General features: G+C 40.0%; 1 protein-coding gene across 6 annotated transcripts in view; it reads left to right on the forward strand.

Moving 5' to 3' along the window:
• Positions 1-24,210, forward strand: part of GLRA2 (glycine receptor alpha 2) — a 119,288-nt gene that overhangs the window by 82,697 nt on the left and 12,381 nt on the right. For 4 of the 6 annotated variants that reach the window (XM_054271575.1, XM_054271571.1, XM_054271570.1 and 1 more), the window contains exons 8-9: positions 8,267-8,416; positions 10,199-10,318. In XM_054271575.1, coding sequence (XP_054127550.1) covers positions 8,267-8,416; positions 10,199-10,318 — 270 coding nt within the window. The remainder of the gene's footprint in view (positions 1-8,266; positions 8,417-10,198; positions 10,319-24,210) is intronic. The other 2 variants (XM_054271574.1, XM_054271573.1) reach the window with 1 other exon arrangement.

The raw sequence follows: 24,210 nt of genomic DNA on the forward strand, positions 1-24,210 counted from the left end.
GCTTGGTTCAGTGCATTGAATCACTTTCAGTGGTTCACTTAGTTATGACTACAACAGGAAATACAGCCCAGGGAAGATGTTGTAGAATGTTCTGGAGTCAGGTGAAATTTAACACAATTTTTATGCTATCCAATGAAGAAATAACTCCCGAGCCTGTATGTATAGCTGCACATGTTCTTAGCATTGATCACAGTAGCTTCCCTCCCATACTCCACTTCTGTGGCCCTTACCTGGTTTACTTGGAGGGAAGAGATTTGTTCCTATTGCTACAAAAATGAAATCCTGACTTCTTATTTGATAACAGTCATGCACTGAGTCAGTTAACTCTTCAAAGGTCAGTGAATAATGCAATTTGGTGCGATTCTTCCTAACTGAATGGCAGAGGTAATAACTGAACCTGCATGGCTGTGGCTGAGCTGAATGAAGATTACTTTTCACCTGAGGCAACTAAAGAACTTTTGGATCTACAAACAAAAAGAGTTTTCTAAAGCTGAGTTAACAAAAATAAAAAAAAAAATCAGAAAAGCATAATCACAGCAGGAAAGCTGACCTTACAGAAGTAGGCACTCTGCTGTGCTCAGATACATACCACGCTGAATCCTAATTTCAAGTGCATCTTAAATATAAATGCTTCTTTGGTCAATATCAGCATTTGATTCTCTTTACGAGTTTAATGACATTGTTCAAAGATCAGGCCAGTGGTTCTTGCTAGCAAACATGCAATCTTTCTCAGTTTTTTCTCCTTAGTGATTGTTTTCATCCAAGCGCTCAATCACTGAAAAATTTACCATTTAGAGTCCAAATATTCAAGTGAGCATTTAATGACATTAAAGAAATATTATCTGTTGATTTCACTGGGAAGGAAGAGCAAAATCTTCTTGTTGTAAACAAAACCCAAGACTGACATTGTCATCTATCTGCAAGGGCTGACAGGATATGTTTTTACCAGTATCTTAATGCAGCCACATATAATTCTCAGTTTGCACTGAGCTCAGCTCATGTGTGGGGGTGTTTCTGTGTGATGAATGTCTTTCAATTACTTAGCAATAAGAAGCTGCTTCCTTGTAGCAGAGACATCAATCCTTATTTGTCACCTTTGTAAACTGATCACCATGGCTGCACCAATCTGTTGATTACTTACTTTGGTTCATACACAAGAAACATTACAAGTATTGGTATTATTTATTTTATTTCTGCCAATATCAGCTTGCTGTGTTTACAAGCCAAATGAAGGGCACTGAGATGTGCTAAGATGGTAAGGCTGTGGTAACCTGTGGGGGCTGTGCGAGCACAGAATCCTAAGGTTTTTGTGGAGTTTTTGTGGGCCAGGAATATTACTTCTCCCTTTGACTGTAGAAAGCTTTACTGAAAGTCTGGTAGGTTTTCAAGGGAAAAAACAATACTTAATCAAACGGTTGTAAGAGCTTATTCAAGATCAATTTCTTGAAGACAGAAGAGGACTAGCCATACAAAGTGATACCAAGGAAAAGAACAAGGATGTGCAGAATACAGGTGATGAGAAGCTGATGTTTGGTGTTGCAGGTTTACTCCTGTGACAGCTCAGGCACTTTGTGTGGGTGTTGCTGCCTTCTCTGAAGTCTGACCAAATGGTGCTGCCTCTGCTCATGGCATTGGGTGGTGTCAGGGCCTCTTGGTCCCCAACACTCCTGCAGAGCATGCACACATTGGCCAGCTCAGCCATAATCTTTTCACCAAGAGGGCAGAGAGACACAACCAGGCTGAAGAGTTGCAAGAGGCGCAAATTGCTATTTACACATAGTGCTAAAGATGTGTCTGAGCTGCGGGGAGAGGTGTCCCCACCCTGTTCCTCCCCAGCATTTTTCAGGATCAGGGCAATGAGAAAAGTCAGAAGTGTCCTGGTACATGCCAAAGTCATAATAAATAATGAGCAGAGAGAATTTCACTTTTCCCCTCTTGTTTTTCTGTAGTTTCAATCTGTTTGCACTGGGGGCTAGGGCTCTGCTCAATCTTAGTTCCACTCTACCATGGTTTACAAGGCATGAACTCAACATAGTTCTTGGGAGGGGCCACCAGAACCTCCAGTTTCCAAATAATTTAGCATTTCAGTTCTATACTTTGTTAAATATTTCTGCAGTGGTCTGAGCTGGGCTTGAACTCCTGAGATATGAGACATATCCAGACTATTGTCATCTTAGAGGTGTTACAGCCAGCAGTTGACTATCAATTTGTAATAGTGGGCTTTTGACCCTGGTTATAATTTCATTTAGTGTTAGTTGGTGCTCACTGACAGAGGTCAGCCTGCCCCTGCATCATCAATCCACAAGAAAATCTCGCAGTTTGCTCCCAGGCTGAGCACCAGCACCATTTTCTGTCCAAATCACAAGCCTTTGTTTTCTCAGCTGTTACCTGCTCTGTTAGAAAAAGTGCCTTAAGCTATCACTCAGACTTCTTTTTCTTTGTCTGCAAAGCAGCCATACTATTTTTAGAGAAACTGAGGGCCTTTGAATCACAGAATCACAAAATGGGTAAGATTGGAAGGGACCACAGTGGGTCATCTGGTCCAGGCTCCCTGCTCAAACAGGATGAAGTGGAAATGCTGCATCCTGTCCTTAATTTACTCTACAGAAAGAAAGAATTCTCACAAATAGGAAAGACAAAGCAACTACACCATATGATTGTATGATTGCACAAAATGACACATGATGAGTATGCCAATACTTCATATGGCCTTGGGAAAAAGCCCAAGCAGTATTGGCTTCACCAATCTGCAAATTGATTTTGTATTCATGGTATTGCGTTTTCAAAGGTGAAAATACAGCATTTGGGAAGGAAATCAAAATGTGTCAACAGACTCTGCCCATGCTATGAAAAGAAATATTTTACTGCTTTTCTAAAGTGGCTTTACCTGGAAGACAGGTTTACTGCTTTTTCTGCTTTTTTTTTTTTTTTTTTTTTTTTTTTAATTCCTGCAGTTTTGTGGGCTCCAGCCCCATTCTGAAGTTGGGGAGCATTTTGTTTTCTCTCTTCAGTGGGAATTGGATAGATCTGGCACAGAGGTAGCTGTGACCACTCACAAACCAGGCCTGTATTTTTGGCATCTTGGCCTGGTTAGCACAACAAAAATAGCCAGTAGGCCTACTAGTGAATTTTGTTATGTGCCTGTTGGATCACCTCTTCAGGCCCCTGCCCAGGGGGCTCTCTGAGCATCTTTGGAAATTCCTTAACTCGCTGATCATCTTCAGAGACTTCAGAAAATTTCCCTTTATCTTTGAAGGAAAAACAAACCATAAATATTTCCCATACATTTCCTGGCTTGAATGCAGTCAGCATTTATTTCTGCATCAGCAGTGAGTGGGAGGTGTAGCATCTCATGACTTGGCAGAACCAGCAATAGAAATAGAGCAAAAATGTTTGGATGAATAGTTTATTGACTAAAAAAAAGAAGGCAATTTTGGGTGGCTGGAACAAGTTGTGAATTCCTGCTGAGCAAGGTGGACACTTTCATAAGGAATCTGAATAACAGAGGGAGAGTAGTAGTGATTTTTTCACCCCGTTTAAATTAAACATTTCTTGTTTTGTTTTGAAAATTGCCCACTTTTCATTTAAAAAGTAACTTTTGTTTCAGTTTTGATTTAAAATGATACTTTGTTCTATTTCCACCTTTCCAGTCTGGAAAATTCTTTGGAACCTTTTTCTCCAAGAGTTTATTTTAAGGCATGGGAGAAGTTAATTTCAAATTGTAAGATTTCATGGTAGCTGAAAATTTTATTCTTTAAAAAACCTTTTTATTCTTTAAAAAACCTTTTATTCTTTAAAAAACCTTTAAAAATTTTATTCTTAAAAACCCCAAAATATGGCATTGTGTAAAAACAGAGGTTTGTTGCTTCATATCACAAGTAAAAGCTATTTTTTCATAAGATTCTACCTACCAAAAGAAGTGAATATATGTTTTTTAACACAAACTGAGTACCTTTCACTGTATGTTGAAGCTATTTTCACAGTGCAGAACCCTGGGAGTGGATGGATGTGTCTTTATTTCCATTTTACACTCGTTTGACAGAATCAGAGAGTTAAAGCAGTTGTCTGGATTCTCATGAGACTGGCATTGCAGCAAAAACAGAGCTCACATTTGGGTTGATTCAAAAATGTCAACAAACGATAGCTGCTGAGCTGCAGGACCCATGGCCATGTTTTCCCCTGGATCCTCTCCACAAAGGCATTCTTCATTCTGCTGGTGACACACGAGAGCTCTGGGAGAGTCACGGTGACAAAATAAAAACAGTTTGAGAAGTGAAGGTTTAATCCCCTCAAGTCCTTCCCCAACAGAGTGATTCTCCTTGTACTTTCATTTCCAGGAACTTCGCTGGGGCCAGTGATGCTACAGCAGTGTATGGAGAACAAGCTGGTCTTTTTTTATCCAATGGGCATGGCCAAATAACAAATGAGGAAAATTAGGAAGGGAAAGAAGCAGCTTTGTCACATTTACTATACTTAGCCTTACCATACTTGGCTCTTGATGCAGACAGCTCTAATTCGGAAAAAGTTCCCTCATTAGCCGGCCCTAAAACATTTACAAAGCATCTGAATAATTGATACAATTTATGGTTTTATTGGTGGGAGCCATTAAATCCCCTCCTCCCAAACGGCATTAGGGAGGAAGCTTGGCAACATGCAGTAAAAAATGGAGCAGCTATTTAAAGAAAGTAAAGGACAAGAAAATCTTATTGGGCTTTCTGAACATGATAGCACTGAACAAGGCAGAGTTTCCAAATATCCACTTCTAAAAGTATTTTATAGTAAATGCAGCCAGTGTAATGTCAATGTTACAGGCTTTTCAGTGGAAGTTTTACAAGGTCTGCCTTTGAAACAACCCCACTTATTTTTTATTTTATGCATGCTAACTTAATAATGTCAACTTGGAATTTGTATTGGTGCTGAATTCTGTGCTGCAAGTGAAATTATGGGAAAGGTAGCAAATGCTTAGGTTACTGTCTCTATTACATAAGGCTCATGTGGGGTAATTTCTGTTATTCTGCTCTGCTCTGATTAGTTTTACATCAAGGTACTGGCTAACAGATATAAGTTATAGGTTTTATCTAGCCAAAGTTAGCATATATCAAATACACATGTATACCTGAAATAGCCTTCCAAAACTCCAGTCTTGGTCAAAAAAGGAGAGACTGGCATTTTTAGGGTACAGTTTATTTGACTATAGTCAAACATCTGTGTTCCACTTAAAAGAATTTCGTCCTAAAATTGCTTGTTTCTTAGCATTAGTTGAAAAAAATCCCCACATGTACATAGTGCTTTTTAAAGTAGGTGAGAAGAAACATCCGACAAAAAATCAGTCTGCACTGTCCTACTTGTACCCAGCAGTGAGTATGGAGCATGGAGCATGGACATGGTAGTTAAGGAAGCTGGAGAGAGAGTACTGTCTGATGAGTCCTTATCAAAGCCAATGCTATAAGCCTTTAAGTTGAACAAGCATAGGAGTTCTAATGCTTTACTATGATCTGGGGGAAAATCCCCTAGCTGATAATGTTGGTTTTGAGTTTGATGGAAGAACCTGCCTGAGCAATGGATGTGTCTAGGCTTTCATGATTTACTCAGTTTTGCAGACTCCAGGTTCTATGAGCATGTCAGAAAATTCCATAGGATTTTAGGCTTTGAGCAGCACAATTCTGTATATACTGGAGGTTCATAGGTAAACTACATAAATTGATTTGAAAACAAAGGTGCCAGCTTTTACTCATTACAGGATTTTACTGTTTATTTATTTTTAATATGGTGCTGGAAGCAATTGCTTTCTGTTTTCTTATTTAAAGCTGGGCCATGGTGTGGCCCTGGCCAAACAATAGAACAAGCTACGTATCTGCCAAGGATATCGTGATTCTCTGATTCCAGCCCAGCGGGCTGCAGTTAAAATAATCCAGCTGGCTCAGCAGCTATGGGGATACACATTTGTGGTAGCACAGTATAAGTGGCAGGACTACTAACTCAGGGCTTCCTTTATCATTCTGCCTTTCCTGCTTTAGGCCCACCAGGACAGGATTTGCACAGTCAGAAATGCTGATTCTTCTGACTTCAGCTCCCTGTATTGTGCTGTTTCTGACAGCACAGTCCAGCTGTTTATTCATGTTTAATACATCTCCTAAGGGCGTTTGTAAAGGAAACAAACTGCCCCTTCAAGGAAATCAGCAAACAACCAAATCTCAGCTGCATTTTACACAAATTACAGTGACTTGATTCCTGCTGTGCCTCAGCCTGTGGCACAGAGCGTCTGGGACACTGTCGAGTTTTCTCTGGTTTTCACAGCTGCTCAGTAAAGACGAAACTTGTACAATTTTTTATATGTGAGGGAGTGAGCTACATACCTGCTGTGTCTCTAATTGAAAAGCACAGATTCATGGTGTCACCTCAGCCTGTGTGAGCTGCATGGTGGGCGCTGCCACGTGGAGCTGCACTATTGCTGCTGAAAGGCATGTTCCTCTGATGCAGGCTGAATAACAGTGCTTGGCTCCTCTACAACGTCATTCTCAATGTTCAGGATGTGCAGGATGAAGCTCTGTATTCTTTCTGTTGTGCTTTAAATGGCAGTTCCTCTGCTCATACTGCTTGCTGAAGCACATAGCGCAGTATACTCCATTTGACATTAACAAAAGCTCTTTTATGGAGTTTGAAAAATGATGCTATTCAAGCAGATGGCAAATAGGAGCAAAACCTATTTGCACCTAGAGGTACAATTTACACCTAGAGGTATGATTCCTTCCATCACAGAGTGGTTGTCCAGCCAAAAGAGTGAGGTCATTTTGAATAGTATGCAAAAGGACAGAAGTGGAGTTTTCCAAGGTGGAGATTTGGTCTCCTTAACATGAGTGTCAGGAATACAACATCCTTTTCTGCTGCCTTTTCAGACCACTGTAATGAATTTTGGCTGTAATGAAATGTTTTGCCTGCAGGTTATTATCTTAATGTTTATAATATTTCGGGTTTAGGTACAGTCCATTTTGCTCATCTTGATTCATCTCTATGGGGGTGCCATGGGTCTCTGTCAAACTGAGGTGACCTTGAGTATCTGAGGCATCTCCAGGGCACTGGTTAATGTGAGATACTGAAGCTTTGTGCTCTGCTGAATTAGCAAATGGATGTTAGGTACCTAATGTGTCAATTTGTGATGCTGTTATTTAGACAACTATGTAAAGCCCTGGGTGCCTCTGCCTACAGAGGTATTCTAAGCTCCTCCTTCCAGACATGAAGAAGAAGAAACTCTATTTGGGTGTTATTAATCTCATTGTAGAGAAGACATGTAAAACAGTTCAAATACCTTGCATCCTAGATATGCCCATTTTTCTTCATTCCTTGATTTATTTATGTCAAAGTAATTTATGCAACTAGCTCACATGTACATTGTAGACATTAAGTCAGATCATTGTAATTCCACTCAGGAGGTAATACCTGATAAACAAAAGAGACAACCTGCTGTTACCTAATCATAAGATCTCTGCTTAAAAACCGCAAGACTACAAAGAAAGGCAGAGACCAAACACCCATGGAGAATGTGCCTTTGATATGCATAGTGTGTAGCTCATTAATTGGCTACTGTTTGGCCCAATGTGGGTAATATGATAAACATCTTGTGACATTGCAGTGCTGTCATATATCTGATTTTACTGTGGACCAGTCAATTAAAATCAGAATAGATTTTTACTAGAACAGAGGCAGATGGTATTTGGGTATTTTTAGTAGATAATATCTATGAAGATTTATTTTCTTATAGAGATGTTGGGTAAAGGTCTCAATGGAATGGATGGAATATTTAATTGGTAAAGTTGTATCAGCCCAATAGAATACCCTGAGTTTACTTTGAGGTTGTGGATACCAAATATAGCTAATTAAGCATTATGGTATAAAAATTTAAAAAGGTGAAACCTATAAACTTTCTACAATTGTTTTTCAGTAGGTTTTTTATCATATCTTGTATTTGTATTCTTTTTTCCAAACTTTGATTGTGACACTAAGAACACTTGTATTTTGTTAAAGTAACCCTGATCTTTCTCTAAAGGCAATAGCACATTTGTGCATTCTTTGTGGACACTCATTTTCATTAATAGTTGAATTATGTATTTTTTATCAGCCAATGAGTTAACAAATCAAAACACAGAACAAGAAAAACCCACCTCGTGGAACTCATGCTGTGCAAAAATGTGTTTATTTTTTTCACATCTATATCTTCAGCTTAGGAAGTAGTTTTAGATATAACATGCTGTGTCTTATTTCTTTCTAGGTCTCCTATGTAAAAGCCATCGACATTTGGATGGCTGTGTGTCTTCTCTTTGTCTTTGCTGCTTTGCTGGAATATGCAGCAGTCAACTTTGTTTCACGGCAGCACAAAGAATTCCTGAGGCTTCGGAGAAGGCAAAGAAGACAAAACAAGGTACAGCTGCTCTTTACCTGGGGAGGCTGAATGTGCCCTGACTGCCCTGCTCATCTGCAGCTGATTTCCCACCTCCCTTCGTGCCCTTGCAGGAGAGCCTTTTTCTAAACTTTCCTTTTGAGTGATTTACTCCTCGATAAAGAGTTCGTAATTGGCTGCTGAGTTTATTTGCAGTATATTAAGTTATTGACAAATGTCAGTTATTGGTCACCAATTCCAAGAATTTTCTTCCCTTCATGCAACTGCTGAGACAGCTGGACCTCTACAAATACTGTGCTCCTACATGGCACCATCAGTGGATAAGGAACTGTTGGATGCAATGACATAATAGAGGAATGATATTATCCAGGTGTGCTGTCATCAGAACATGCCTGAGATCTGTCTTTTCTAGTGCTGCCCTAGCTATGCTAAAATGGGAGATTCCCTAGGATAGCCCGTTGCAATGATTTGCAGTTCTGCCCTCACTTTTACACCACCAGCAGCTGGTGTCTTTCCCAGCTGAAACCAGGAAACATGGCCTTTTTTAAAAAAAGGAGAAGGATTAGGAGAATTTCCTCTTGGGCTTCTGTCATTTCTCAGTTTGCCTCTGATGCAAACTTCAAATTTTTAGCAAAAGACCTCTTTGTGACTGTCATCATCACAGAATTTTATGCCAGTGACTGACATGTAGAAGAGGGGATTGTTCGTAACCTAGATGTCAGTCTAGAAATAATTTTGGGAAGACTGTCCATCTGTCCTGGGTTGTTTTGTTGGGTTTTTTCCCATTAAATGGGAAGACAAGAGTAGACATTAAATTGAATTTTATTCGAGTCATGATCATTCCCATGTCTAGAGAATCTGGAACTGTAAACTCTACATATATATTTGTTAGGTGAAGTAAATATTTGCTTGAGCTGCACGAGTGCTTCAAGCCACAAATAATGGTTTCCTTTACAAGAGGGATGACAACAATGGCACAGGGCATTTGTGTTTTGACAGGCCTGTCTAATAAATGTTCTGTATGTAATGTAATATTTGATGGATACTCTGGGAAGAAAGCTGTTCTCTAGTTTAATATTATTGTCAGATGAATTGAGATTCCATTGAAGATTAGATTACAGGAGAGAGCAGAGCTGCTTGCCTGTCTACAGGCCACACGCACTGCCACTGGAAGTCTTTGTTTTCAATCCCAGCATGGCAGCAGCAGAAGCTTCTGTATGGCATCTGTAATTTCATTTTTGGATGCAAGATCTGTTTTTGTGAGCAAGTAGCCGTCCTTGGTAAGTAACAGTATCCAGTGACATTACTCAAGTTTATGAGATTTCAGTAGTAGTCATTTATCTGCTTCGAAAGCTATTATTTTGGTGACTGTGAAAAGAAAGTTATTTAAGCCAAATCAGCAGAAGACTTGTGTTTATCCTAAGCCTCGTGGTGCACGGATTCTTTGCAAAATAGGTAACAGCATAATTAAATACAAGGAAATATGCAGCTGAGTAAGCGAGACCTATCCATTTGCATAGGCTTGCTTTTTTCCTATGAATCTGGTTGTACACATTTCAAAATAGGGAACAATATTACTAAGACCTCTTTAGGAGGTATTTTCTGCACCTCTGTACTTGATTTTGTCTCTCACGATTTTGTCAGTTTATTTTGCCTTGAAAGTGATTCTCGTTGTTTTGCATGATGGTCTTCTCTAACCAAGCCATTCTTCTCTTTGCCTGTTGTGTGTGTGTGTGTCGTCATGCTGCTGCTGTGGTATTCCCATTCTTGCTGCTGCTATCTATGCTGACACTCTGGGGACAGGCACAGACTGTGGCTGTTGGGAATGAGAGCGTTGAGTCCGTGCGGCGCATGAATGGCTTGCGGAGCAAAGAGTCATCATCTTACGGGACAGTGAATCAGATCGGCAATTCAAGTTTGAGGGTAAAGCTGTAGTGAGAAAGAGAAAACAAGAGAGATTTAGTATGTGCAACGATGCCAAAAATCAGCAAAATGGACCATTTTGATTGGCATCACTAGTAGTCTCTTGCATTCTCTTTGCTAAATGCCCCCACAAAATACACAGTGCTGTCCCCAGCATGAACAGCAGTTTCATGTTGTATATTCTTATGGCCCACCCTTATGCTTGCTTTTACTGTGGCTGGGCTATGCCACCCCTATTCCAAACCTCTTGAGGAAAGTGCATGCGTATTCAGCAGCTTGGTCCTGTGTAAAGATAGAGTGAATGGGGTGGGGGGAGAGGGCCATAGGAAATGCCTTGAGACAGTAAATCCCACATTGTGTCATCTTTCAGATGAGCGTGTTCCAACAGAATGCGGTATGTATAACAAAATGCATTTTTCTTGCTGTGGTATTTACTCCTGAACTGTCAACCTGCAGCCTTCCTCATCATGATGTCCCAAGCTCTGCTTAGTGGAGTATGAATAGCTATGAATGAAAAAAGTATTTCCTTGGTTTCTTTTTATTTGCTTGGAGAAGAGCCATGAAGTTAAAATCTTTTACACCGTGTAACGTAGCAGATCAAAAGCAATATGATAGCAGCTGATGCATCCAGATCAGGGGTGAGTTGTGGAGGCAATAAAATCAATGATGGAGAAAGAAACAAGCTTAGTGTGCAGCTCACTGCTTGCTACTAGTGGCTGAGGAATGAAATGTGTTCATTTAAATAAAATGGGACTGGGGTTTTAATCTTTCAGACTTGATTTCCCAGAACAAAAACATTGTCTGAGATACTCTTGAGCTGTAAAGGGCTTCCAACTTTGATCAAGCTCTGTGAAGTCATGTTATTATAAAATGCAGATGAATTCAGTGAATTTTGTGCACTGTAAAGGGACTTAGTAGCTTCCAAAATCAAAGCAAAACTCACAGTTCATATTACACAGCAAAATTAAGATGGAGGGTTTACAATGCAATAAATAATTTGCTTTCAGAGCTACAACATCAAGCAGCAGAAGAGAGCCTTACTTTCTGGATACTTTCTATTGTACTTTCTAATAATATTTACATATATACAAAAACTGAATATAAAAAGAAGAAAAAATCAGGGGCTCTCTAGGAGATATGACCAGTATTAGTATGCTGCCACTGAAAAGCTGATGCATACAGCTACAAAAGAAGTCCAAGTACTCAGTGCTGCATATCTCACCAATTAGAAAGTGCTGGTAGTCCAGTTAAAGTTTGTGTAAGTTGTGGTTATCCCCTCCTTTAGGGAAGCTTGCAGAAACCTCTCCTCTCCTTTAGAATGTTGTGCATTACACAGACAGCCAGGGCAGTGCTCAGGGGTGCCGTGTCGCTGCAGTGCCTTTGCTGCAGAGCCCTAAGAGCTGGAGATGCTCTGGTATTGCTTTCCCCTGGAGAACTCCCATCACATAACTGATGCACACTTGAGAGGTCAACAGAGGAGATGTAGCAAGGCAGAGGTTTCTGGAGCAAAGCTACCATGGTTGCAGCTTTCTGCTCAAGAGAAGGATGTTTGTGCACAGAAGAGAACATAGGAGCAGAGCCTGTGGTGCCACAAGGAGCCTCACAGGCAGGGAACTTGATTTGTTGAGGTATTGCTCACTGAACCAAAGCTTGTGTTGAATGCAAATGTGAAAGTCGTAGTCAAGAGCAGACAGTGTAAGAGTGTGGTTGAGTATCTACACTGCATCACTCAGTGCTAATCTAGGGAGAGGAAAAAGGTGCTGAAGCGCACCTAGCCTTGATTCCTGGATTTGCAACTTCATCTACAGGACAAGAAAATACCTGTTCTCAGTTTTGTAAGCCTGTATCCCTGGCACTGCTTTTGTCATTGTCTGTGCTGGGACTTGCTCTTCTTAGTGCTGCAACCCTCAGACCAGTTAGTCTGAGCAGACATCTTAAGAGACCATCAAATCTCCTAAATCAAGCATCAGATTGTTATTGTTTTCCTAGGAAAAGTCTGGGTTGTATTGTTGTAATACAATTGTCCAGAAATTGTATTACAGATGAACCATTTGAAAAGACAGCTTTATCAGGACTTGTTGGCGTCTTCCACACACGCAAAATCCCATTATTCTCAGGTTATCAGTGCTTCACTCTGTGTTCCCCATACAGTCTCTCTTGAAGGAAGCATTCAAAGTTTGTCCTAAAGGTTCATGTAGTCTTTCTGCTCAAGTTAAATACATACAGCAGTGGAAATGAACTTGTATTCAATACTTGATTGCTGAGAGAAATAATTGCCTGTTTCTTCTATATCATGGTACAATAGAGAGAGTACAGGCTGCAGAAGCCAGGAGTCTAATGGTACTGGGGATGTAGTGAAGTTGCATGATATTAAAATCTAAATTTTTATGGTGCCAGATCACTTGAAAAAAAAAATTATTTTTAAAATACAATTTTTAATAATTAAACATTATTTCTTAATTTTCAAAATTATGGATTTTCAGGGAAGCAGAACTCTTTACTCAGGTTCAATCATTCCTTTTTGAAAACAATAATTATTATATTATATGATCAGTAGTCAAAATGAGTCACAGTACACTAGTATTCACATTATCATCTCAAAGATAACTTCCTAAATTACATGTGTGATGGTTACCACCGTGACCAAGACTAGGGGCTAAGTTTGGGATGATTAGTGTTAAAAGCAGTACGTTCTAGCTTGAATGAAGAACTGTGCAGCAGGAAGATGTGACAGGTTTAATCCCATGTGCAGGGAGCACAGAGCAATACAAATAACAACGCTGCAACCAAGGGGGTTCATATGCATGCAGATTAGCAAAGGGGTCACAAATGGTGTTTTCAAACGAAAGAGCTGGGACTGGGACTAAGTGTGATTACAGAAGCAAAGGATAACTCTTTAAGTAGAGCTGGAAGCACCTGGTTGAATTCTTCAGAGCATTGTTGGCCTTGGATGGAGCTGCCAGTGGTGAAGCAAGTACCACAAGTGCCCGAACAAAGTCACTGAGATAGTACAGTATCTCTACCTTTCAACAGGACAAGAGATATGCATTGAGCAACACCAGCTTCTACAGACCATCTCTATCATTTTAATCGTACTGAAATCCCTCTGTCAGATCCCCAAATAATTTTCTATGGTTTTCTAGACTTGCCCCTAGAAAAAAAGTCAGTGCCTTCAGCCTGGCTTTGCCTTTAAAGCGCTTGGCACGGCTGTCCCTGGTGGGAATGTTTTCCTGCTGTCACCGTGCGCAGCGCGTTCGGCGGGAGGATGTGTGCGCGCGCGTTATGTAAGGTGCCGCATCATGTGAATAATGGAAGTGCTCAAGGAAAGCCCTTTTGCTGAGCTATTTTTGGTACTCACTGAACAAGCTCAAACGCACGAGTTTCATTGTGAAAAACATGAATCTGAGTCTGAATGGCTCTTTCTCTCTCTCTCTCTCACATATTGCTTACTTAATGGATTAAAGCGCATGTAGCTTCTGCTGCAGATAAACACCCTCAAGATGCTGTGGTTACTTTTATTTCTCCAGGGCAATTGCATTAGTGCTTTAATGTAACTGTGCAGATAAAAATCCAGTAGAGGATAAGCACAAAAAAAATTATCATTTAGCTTGAAGTTATAGTTCCACATACAACTGCAGTGAATATTTAGCTGTAGTTAAACAATAGACACAATTTGCTGCATCATGTTGCCATGTCACTTTGTGGCTCGTCTGAATGTCCTTTTCTGTCTTTTTATATTGAGCTTGAATAAGCTAAGAGTGGCCCTATTTAATATCAGTGGAAGTATCTGTATTGTTTATGAAATGGACTCACCTCACGTACTTTAAACATTTTAAAACCCCGTCATCTCAAATTTGAAAATTATCTTGATATAAGTCCTTAGTCTAGCTCTAGGCACAAACCTAGAGACATGAGTTCCCAAAGAAAGAGCAACCTGTAAGAAAAAAAGCAATTCAGCCATGGGGGTGGTATCCAAGCAATGGATCAAAAAATTCTAATAAGACCAGTCTGACCAGATGGAGAGCCTAAGTTTACTGGAAATGTAGATTTTTCGGTGAAAAGCAAACATAGACAAAGAAACAGTGGAAGAGAAAAATTGGGTTTCATAGTGTCCTGTTTACAAGGGTAATTGAAAGTGAAATGGAAGCTTTTCCCTCCCTTACTGGAGAAGGGAAGGTTAAAAATTCTAAACAAATACTGTGTTTTGTGTGTGTTATTGCATCAGACACAAAATGATGATGGACTGCGGTGGGGTGGATTTTTTGCCCCAAACCAAGAAACAGAAGAGAAAATGGATAGTTGCATTTCAAGAGAGAGAATTCTGAAAACCAAATAAAAAACCATGAAACATTCTGTGACAACAGGCAGACCAATTTATGGAACATGTCATACCAGTTCCTGAGAAAGTCCCAAATATCTAAACAATAATTGAAGTGGGTAGAGTCTAGTGCACAAGATGGAGTAATGGAATCCAGGTACCAGAGTAGAGGAAAAACCAGGAGAACAAAATCAGGAGAAAAAAATAGAATTTCTGGGGGGAAAAACCCCCAAACAAGCAGCACCAAACCACAAAGAAGCCACAGCAAACAAAAACAAAGCAAAACAAACAAACAAGAAAAGAAACACATAAAAAATGAGAACAAGAGAATCATGGCTAATCTAGGAAGGGTAACAACCAGAGAAGTGGGTAACTGGTGGGGAGAAGGTAAGGCTGCAGAATGATGAATTTTTATACCCACTGAACTGATCAGAGGTACAACAAGTGGTACTCTGTGGGGCAGGGGACAGATATTGGAACTGTAGGACCATGCATGGCACCAAAAAAAGCAAGCAGGACATGATGCAGTATAATACCTCACATTGCCCAGCTTGCAAATACTTAAACAAATTATTCCTTATGGTCTAATAGGATAGGAACAGGACATAAGCTGCAGGACAACAATATTACAGTACTTCCAGTCTGGGGTGATGAAGTGACTGTGTGCTGTACCACATGGGACAGGTAGGACTGGAAAAGTCAGGAGTACTGGATAAAGTTTTTTCTTGTTTGCTCAGTAGTGGAACTTTGCTTTAGAAACTCTGAGTCCTCTCTTGTACCTGCCCAGCATGCGGTGGCTGGGAGGATCAGCTCTGAACTGACAAGCCTTAGAGACTGAAGTTTGCACTTCACTCAAGTTTGTCCTGTTAGTTACTCCTGAACAGCAGGAGACACACCAAAAATGAACTCTGCAGTTTTCCAGCTCATGAAAGGTACTCTCCAGCTGGGTGCAAATGTCTTATTTCTTATTATACCTAGGGGAGAGTGCAAACTGAAAATAGGGCAAAGGAAGTTAGAAAGAGACAGGAAATGTTCTTATTTTTGAATCTTTAAAGCAGCAAATGGCTTTTCAAGAACCATCTGCCACAGGCACCAGATTTTTGTTTTCCAGATTATTTTAGAAAATGGTGATTCTTTCATTGGATGTGTTCTGGCCCACCTCATATCACTCCAGACAGAGAGTGAAAAGCCATCACAATCCAAAGATATAGGCTTAGGCAGCACAGGAGACAACTTCACCCCCAAACTTTGTTCTTTCATTGTAGGTAGCTTGACTCTTTCCATGGCCAGAGTCAGCACCAGTAAGGCCTTGGTGTCAGGGTTTCTCACTGCTGTGATGGCCAGGTCCTCATTCCAATGGAGGAAGTGAAGGCACCAGGATGGGAGCAGTTTCTGATCCATCGTTGCCAGAGGTCTGTCATGATGCTTCATATCAGTTCTGAGTTCTGTCCCAAGCCTCATTTTCAGCAGCAAAAAAAATATTTCAGTGTTGGCAAATATAAATTAGTATTTCTACAAGAGAGTGAAGGGGTTGAGCAGTTAGAGCCAAGCACAATGCAGGCTGAGAATGGCAGCACTCTGTACCCATGTATTCCCACCCTCACTAGCAGCCCTGCTCGCCCTGTGGATCTCCAGAGCATACTACACCAGTTGTATCAAATTACATGGAAACTGGTGAGATGGGCAAGTGTTCAGTCGGATCCATGAAATGCATATTTACATCTGACCCAATTAATCCCCTTCTCCACAGGGGATAGAAGCTGCTATTTGAATGTAATTAATTGTGAAGCATTCTGTAATGATGTTGTCCAAATGGCATTGTTCAAAACCAAATTGTATTAAACAGGCTGCTGAAAGTTCATTCTCTCTCAAGTCTGAAAAACTTCATGGGTTCCAGTAAAATCCAGTTTTTACAGTACTTTTAAAAAAGTGACGTTGAAACCATTTATTTCTCCACCTTTATTTTTTTTTCCTGGGGGAAAACAGCCTTGTTTATAGTCATTCCTGTTCAAGTTGACAGCTTTTCTTATGGCAAACTGATCACTCAGAGCCTGATTCTGACGCATGTGGCTTGATTTAATGATCAGATGTGTTTATTCCTCTTGATCCACCGCTGGAGAAAGATGCTATTTACTACAATATGATAACTTGTACTTGGGTATTTCTCTTGTGGCCCGATATTTTAATTTGTTTGTTTGGTTGGTTGCTTGGTTGTTTTTTGTTGGTGGTTTTTGTGGATTTAGTTTTTGTTTGGGTATTTATTTTTGGTGAGGGATAACACTAATCTTGCACTGCATGTTACTGGAGGTAGATGGATAGGATAGGTGAGGAAGGAGATTTTCTTTTCTACAACATGAGGAGGGGACTAGGGGTAGTTGAACTGGAAGGAATTAACACCTTGAAACCCTACATATTCTGAGCACTTGTTGCTGAATCTTGCCAGAGTCCTCACAAAGACTCATTTCAAGTTGAAAACTCCATGTCAAGCCAAACCATAAGTCACTAAAAGTTTACTCACTTCCACTCTGTGAACTCCCAGTGGTATCTCAGAGCTGTCCACTGGCTCTTCCAACACTCTACATTCTTCACTACAGAATGATCAATGTCAAGAATGACTTACTATTGAAAAGCTCCGTTTTCCATTGGCTGCTTGAATATATCTGGCATACTGAGTATGTCAGAGTGTTTTTAGCTCCTGGAGAAACAGATTGGAAAGGTCAGAAAATGCTGCTGTGTTTTCCAATACACATGAGGTGCCAGAAGTCCAGAATCCTACCTGTGAATTTCTGCACTGATCCTGTAACTTCTCTCTGATTAAGGACATAACTCTTAAAGTCATTTAATTTCTAACTTTTATATGTAATTTTTCATATATAATACGTGTATGCATTTATACATACAAATAATCCACCTGCATAAATGCAAGTTTTTCACCAAGGGTCCAAGGTTTTATTTTCTCTGCAGTAACATGACAAGATTCTTAGGAGACATGACACCTTTGCTTTCATGCTTCACCTCATTCTCTTCAAGTGGTTCTCCATGTGTGTTGTGATATAACCCTTTCTGCTAGTCCTGTGGAAGTGCTCTGCCTGTGACTCATTCCCTTTTCTGTTAAGCCTTCCCAAGCCTGCTGGTGGTAGAGACTTGCTTTCAGGTTCTCTGTAATCTTCATCTGTCAGAAGAATAGCTACTTTAGAATAGAGAAGATCACAAACTCTGTTCATTAGAGATTATCTGAGTTGCACACGTGTGAGATCTTGCACACCATTCTAGTAAAGAAAATTGTGCATTTCCTCTTCAGGATGTAGAATCTTACAGGCATCTGCAAGTAGCAGCCTTGACACTCTCTAGCACAAAGTTTCCATTAAATTTATCTATCTGTTGTCTGTTAACTTATGCCAGCTTTCTTTTTGACTTCCTCAGTGGGATCAGGCACCAAGTCTACTCACTTGCACCATCAGCAGAATTTTCCTCTTCTAGGCTTTTTTTTGTGTGCTGATCCTCACAGGAAGAGAAATTCTACCAAGTCTAATACAGCATGAAGCCACTACAGGCTGGTGAGATAGAGAGAACTTGTGCATCACAGGATGCTCTTTTACAGCCCTTGGTAACCTCTGTCTGTAAGTCCTTCAAGGTGCGAATGCTCTTTTTTCACCATTAAAAACCTAGGTAGATGAATCAAGGGGTATTTGTCTGGTGCAAGTGTTTCATTGCGTGTCCAGAATGGGTGGGGTATACACCAGTGAGTGGATAATCAAATCTTCTGAAAAATCACTATGTGCTCTTATTCAGTAGTTTTCCTGCCCTGCTAACAGACTTTATTTGTTTTACTTATAACCTTCCAGCAGCTCTTGCAGAAGACAATGGCCTTTCTTTCAAGATTTGCAAGCTCTTGCCCCATTCTTTCTGGAGGAATAGAGGCAAATTATGCATCTATTTCATTACAGTTTCCTTGTTTGACCATAATGACAGCTGATATTCCATCAGACAGGTCCCTTCTGGGGTACAAACAAATACCTCCAAGGCATTTATTTTAGAACGTGTGTGTGTGTGTGTGTGTGTGTGTGCGTGCGTGTGTCCAAGACCAAAATGCAGAAGTGGCATAACTTATTTTAGATACTATTCTCCCTCCATTAACTTTACACTGTATTCCCCACAGAGGTCTTTGGATTTCTTTTGTGCCTGTCTACTTAGTAATTGCCACTTTTCCCATATATTGGCATATCCTGCCATGTTCAGTTCTCCTGAATTTATTAATTCTGGTTCTCCTTTTGTGCATCTTACAGTTGGATATATCATGCTTCTCACTCCAGGTAGCCTCACCAATATTTCTAGCTATGAATTCTCAAGCAAAATTAAAGAGGATTAGGGTTTTAAAAATTTATCTGCTACTTTCAAAATTATTGCTCCATATAGCATCTTTTTTAATTACTTCTCATCTGTTTCCTACCAAGCATGAGCTTAGATGTTTGTCCTCATTTGCAAAGATGCTTTTTGGTTTTTCAGCCTACTCACTGTGTTTTTCATGTAGCATTTGTTTTCAGCTAGCTAGCAACAGTCTAATTTCTTATCATGGACCCCATAAAAATGGATTCCTATCAGAAATAAGATATATCTTTATTGTAGATATTTTTTTTAATACTTATAAACACTTGTTTTAGCAATGCCTATGGAAAGGCATAACATTGAATTTAGATTCTCATTTTCAGGTTTACATCTCAGGAAAAACAGACTTGTCACCTTTTCAATCTTAACATGCAGCATTATAGTCATAAAATGAAAGGATTTGGTAGGAACATTTATTTGTGTCATTATCCAGACTTTTGAGTTAAATAGCCAGTGTAGCTTTGAAATTCATGAGGCAGTTGTTCAGCAGCTGGCCACATCTCTGTGCTGTGGGAAGCTCCATCTGGAGATCGCAAACTCCAAGAAGGCTGTCCTGTGTTGGGCCAGGGCTCTGCCTTGATGGGAAGCTCTGTGTGGCAGCAATCTGTCCTTGATGCATCCTCCTGGGCTCCAGGACTTTGCAGCTCAAGGACTTTCCAAACCAGAGGTGGTATTTTTGTGATGAGCAGCCTTTGCTATTTATGGATAGAGCAGTCAGTTCAATGTGATGATTCATGAATTATTAAAATACTTTTTTAAAACTTGCTATGAGTTGTTCATATGAGGTCTGCATCACTTGTGGGACTAGGAGTCTGTATGGCCACTGGAGCCAATGGGAATGCAGGCTGGAGGGAAAAGGGTATTGGAAGCAGAGGAAGATCTGGTGTGAGGTGAATCCAAAGATAGAAATGACCAAAGCTCAGTATTAGATGAAAGCAAACAGGATGACTAATGGTTTTGCAAACTGTAGTGCATATCCACAGTGTTTGGTGGGTATTTGTCACGAGCAAAGCAACCCTGAGTTCAGTGACTGTGCCTGCAAGGAGGGCAGGGTTGAAAGACAAAGGAGGGGAGGCAGTTGTGCTAGTTTTCTTTCCTTATCTGATGTATTTCTGTTTGCACAATTACACAAACAACAGCAGGAACAAAGTCGGCACATTTAGGGATTTAGAACAAGACAATTTCATTCTGCCATTTCAGGTTTCTGAGGTGGAGGCTTGGGGGTAACTGGTGGTCCTTAGCCCACGCAAAGAAGAAAAAACAATAGGGAAAACAAGATTATTTGCTCTCATAATTAAAAACATTTTAAAAGGAAATCATTAAACACTAAGTCAGTGCTGCTGTTCCAAACTTTCACCTTGGCTTTAGACTTTATTTAAAAGCAATTGATTATCTAGCTGTTGCAGTTCTCTTTTAAAATGTCTTTGAGAACTGACATTTTGTTCCTTATCTTGAAGATGTCCTAGATTTGTCTGTCATGAACTCTAGTGGAGTCAGTTTTATATTTTTTCTAATGGGTTGGTCTTTTATTATGCTGCCCTTACTGTTACCTGTGCTAGATGTTCATGCAATGGAGACACAAAATGTACTTTTTTCATAGGGACCAGACAGGAGTGTGAAGAAAAAATAATAAAAAAGTCGAGAGAGAGTAGCTTATTTCAGGCACAGAAAATGTTGTCTTGCTTCCTAAATGTAAATACTGCTTTTTTTCAAGTTTGCACAAAGGATGTTTTCCCCCAAAGACATGACAGCTCTTTTGAGATGCTCTGGTGCTGTATGCTGCTGTTCTTTGACTTCTAGATACTGGGGATGCCTGTTTATGTTGCCTGTCTCTTATTTGCTCTTTGATCTTTGTTCACTTTCCCTTGCGGCTTATATTGTGTTATTTTGTTGTAAAAATAATCTATTTGAATTTTACTTCTTGATGCATGGAGACTGCTGCTTTTGTCACACTTCTCTGTACTGTTAGTGTTTTCCTCTTTGGTGGGTTCTCTTGTGAGTATTTGTGTAGCTGGGGTTGAATATCAGACTTATATCATGACAACAGATCTTGTTCATCAGATGCTGTATTTGAATCTAACAGCTGCTATTTCATGAATATTTTTTGAAGCCCATGTGAGGCTTAGTGATGTTTTTATTGCATGTGGCATCCCAGCCAGTGTTCTCAGCACGTCACCCTTTTCCTGTCACTGCTGTATGTTCCTTGCTGCCACATTTGGCTCTTGTGAGTCTGTCCAACATTTGACTCCTTTAGCTATGAAACATGAACCCCATTCTCCCATGGTGAGGTCTCATTCACCTGAGGGGAGAGAGAAAGGCATTTAGCCAAAAGCATCATACCCCAGGGGTAGAGGGGTGCCCAAAGGGTAATCAGTATGACATGGTGGGATGTAAATTCTGACCTTTCTTTTACCATAAGTCTTCCCTCCTTGCCTTCAATTTCAGAGTGAAGATGTCTTAGGAATTGGTACCGTATGAATCTGGGGATCTTTTCTGCTGGCAGCTTTCAAGCCTTCAAAGCAAAGAGGCTTAGAGTTTAGCCTCTTTGCATTTTTAAAGCTTTACAATTTAGAGGAAGCTGTTTGGCCTGGATGGTGATTGATTTCTATTCTATTCTTCAGACTAAAAGCACAGAATTGTAGGATGGCAGGGAACAGGACCAGAAGAGCCCTTGAGAGCCAGCTGGCAGAACCAGCACCAGGCAATGCACTGGACAATTTACAGTTGCTGAAAATATTAATCAGTGCTGTTAAACATTCTTCTGTAATGTGCCCAGTATATCAGGAGTGAGTTTAAAAGAGATTTGTCAGGGATTGCTCCTAAGGGAGAGTGTGAGTTGAATTATATCTTTTTGTAGATGTGCTGACCCATAGTTGAGTATTTACAATTTACATCCTGTAATTCTCTTTGACTTGCAAGTACTTCTGGAGCAAAGGTGAGTAAAAAAAGTCTCTGAACAATTTACCGCTCTGGACAGAAATAGTAATAGGCTCTTTCTGTCCTAACAGTGTTTGCTTCCCCTTCCTTCTGCAGCAACACAGATTACAGCTGCAGATATGCTGCTGAAATATAGCTACACAGGTTTGTATTTTGTAACTCATGCCAATCTTCTACTGAGATGCCTGTTTTTTTGCTTGTGGGATCTCATTCTTTCTCAGCTGTCCTTCACCCTTTAGCCCCTTTTAGAGGCTGCCCCAGACTTTAACTTCTGTCTGGACTGAGGAAGCAATTTCTCAACATGTAGATGAGGAGCCAAGATTAATCCAACACTTATTTTGACAGAGATATATAACCTATAAATGCATTATACAGTCTAAAAACAACCTGAGCAATTAGCTCAGTAATCAGACATTTTAAAACAGTGGCAGAAGAGCAGAGCTATGGATTATGATGCACAATGATTTAGGTTATTTAATAGAAAGCATGCAGAATTTTAATTACAATCAGAAGATTTTACATTTGCTGCAAGTACTCCTGTGGGTTACTAATGTGACAACTGTGGTATGACGAGGAGGGAGCACATAAGGCAAGACTTGAAACCTGGCAGACAGGAATACAGAGACTATTTCATTTCAGGCCTGCAAGAGAGCACATTTCTGAAATGAATATGTGACAAGAGGGAAGTATTGGATTTCTGTGTGAGGAGCTGCCAAGTCAGACAAACAGCAGCCATGTATTATCTGTGATGGTGAAAAGATCACATCAATTGTAACCTTTGAAGCAACAGGGAAACTGAACGCGGCGTCATTTTATAATGATCTAAGAGAGAACCCTCTCTTTCCCTCCCCTCCCTGGTTATATATAGCTGTTAGAGAGAGCCCTGCTGAGCAGAAAATGGAGCATATGATCAAGGGCAGTCCAGTGAGTCAATTTACTGACTAATACTGTAGATTATCATGTCAAATATATACCATCAACAGTATGAGCAAAAATGAAGCCTAGTTTATTTCTTTCCTGTAAATTGAAATCAAGATGTGATTGGAATTGTCACACCTTGGATATATGAGCCCTATTCTCTTAATCATCCAAAACAAATTGCTTTATTCTTTATAGTGACTTGTATTTTAGGATCTATTCCAAAACTGGCAAGCTGAAACCATCTATTTAAATGTGTCAAACACGTTTAAAATATCCTCTAGACCACTGTCCCCTTAGGTGATGGTTCACTGGTCTCACACTTTGAAATACCTGCTCCCTTCAGACACAAAGAAGGGACAACTCAGCCTTAGTTGGGAAGGAATCATTCAGCACAGCTCCATGCAGAGACACCCTAAATGAACTCCAGTATCAACAGTAAAACATCCAGCTGTGAAGCCAACAGGGAAAAACACTCGTGGAAACCCCAGATGGCCATTGAAAGGACCTTTCCTTGCCTGGTTTTCTATTTTCCTGTGTCTCAGAGTGTCAGTGAGCAATTACGAGGGGGATATTGCCAATACTGTGCAGTCAATACTGGGTCAAACTGATCACTGCCTGAAGAGAAGTTACAGTTAAGCAACCTGCTAAAAATTCCACTCCAAACAGAAGGAATTAATTTTAATTTAGCTGTACAATATCAGACTTGCATTTTACTGGTTTCCAAGTCCAAGGTGAAAGTCTAATTGCCTTTGGGTCTGTCAAAATTTGAGTGGGAGCAAAAACTTAGGGAATTAACATTTGAATTGCAAATTACTGCCATTCCTTCAGGGTTAAGAATCATAATCAATGTTATTGATTTCCAAAGTCCTTTGTCTAAAAGATGAGTAACTGAAGAGGCTTTTACAAACTGTTTACTAACAGTAAGTCACAAAACCCAAATATTGCATTCTGTTAAGTATAATTTCCTGAAACTGGTGAGTAAACTTTTACAGAAATTAGCAGAGTGTTATAAATTTAGCACATATAAGGAAAAGCAGATGGTACTGCTGTGATTGGACATGTCATTGGAGTATTCCAGAGCATGCCAAGTCTTTAATCTCTTACTATTTGCATATACTACCACATTACTCAGTTTTCAGTAGACTAGAACATGTGCTATGCACAAACAACAACCCTTTTTACTGAGCTTTAAACTTAGAATAAAAACAAAATTCCATTTGCTAGTTTTGCAGCACTCGTGATCATTTTCCAAAGCCTCCCAAAGGTTCCTATTGCATATTCTGGTTGGTCAGAACACAGTCACAGATTGCTTCAGGGGCCCACGCACTTG

Source organism: Melozone crissalis, unplaced genomic scaffold (genome assembly GCF_028551555.1).
Source record: "Melozone crissalis strain CALT ecotype California unplaced genomic scaffold, PUWL_Pcris_2 ptg000013l_1, whole genome shotgun sequence".
NCBI classification, from domain to species: domain Eukaryota; kingdom Metazoa; phylum Chordata; class Aves; order Passeriformes; family Passerellidae; genus Melozone; species Melozone crissalis.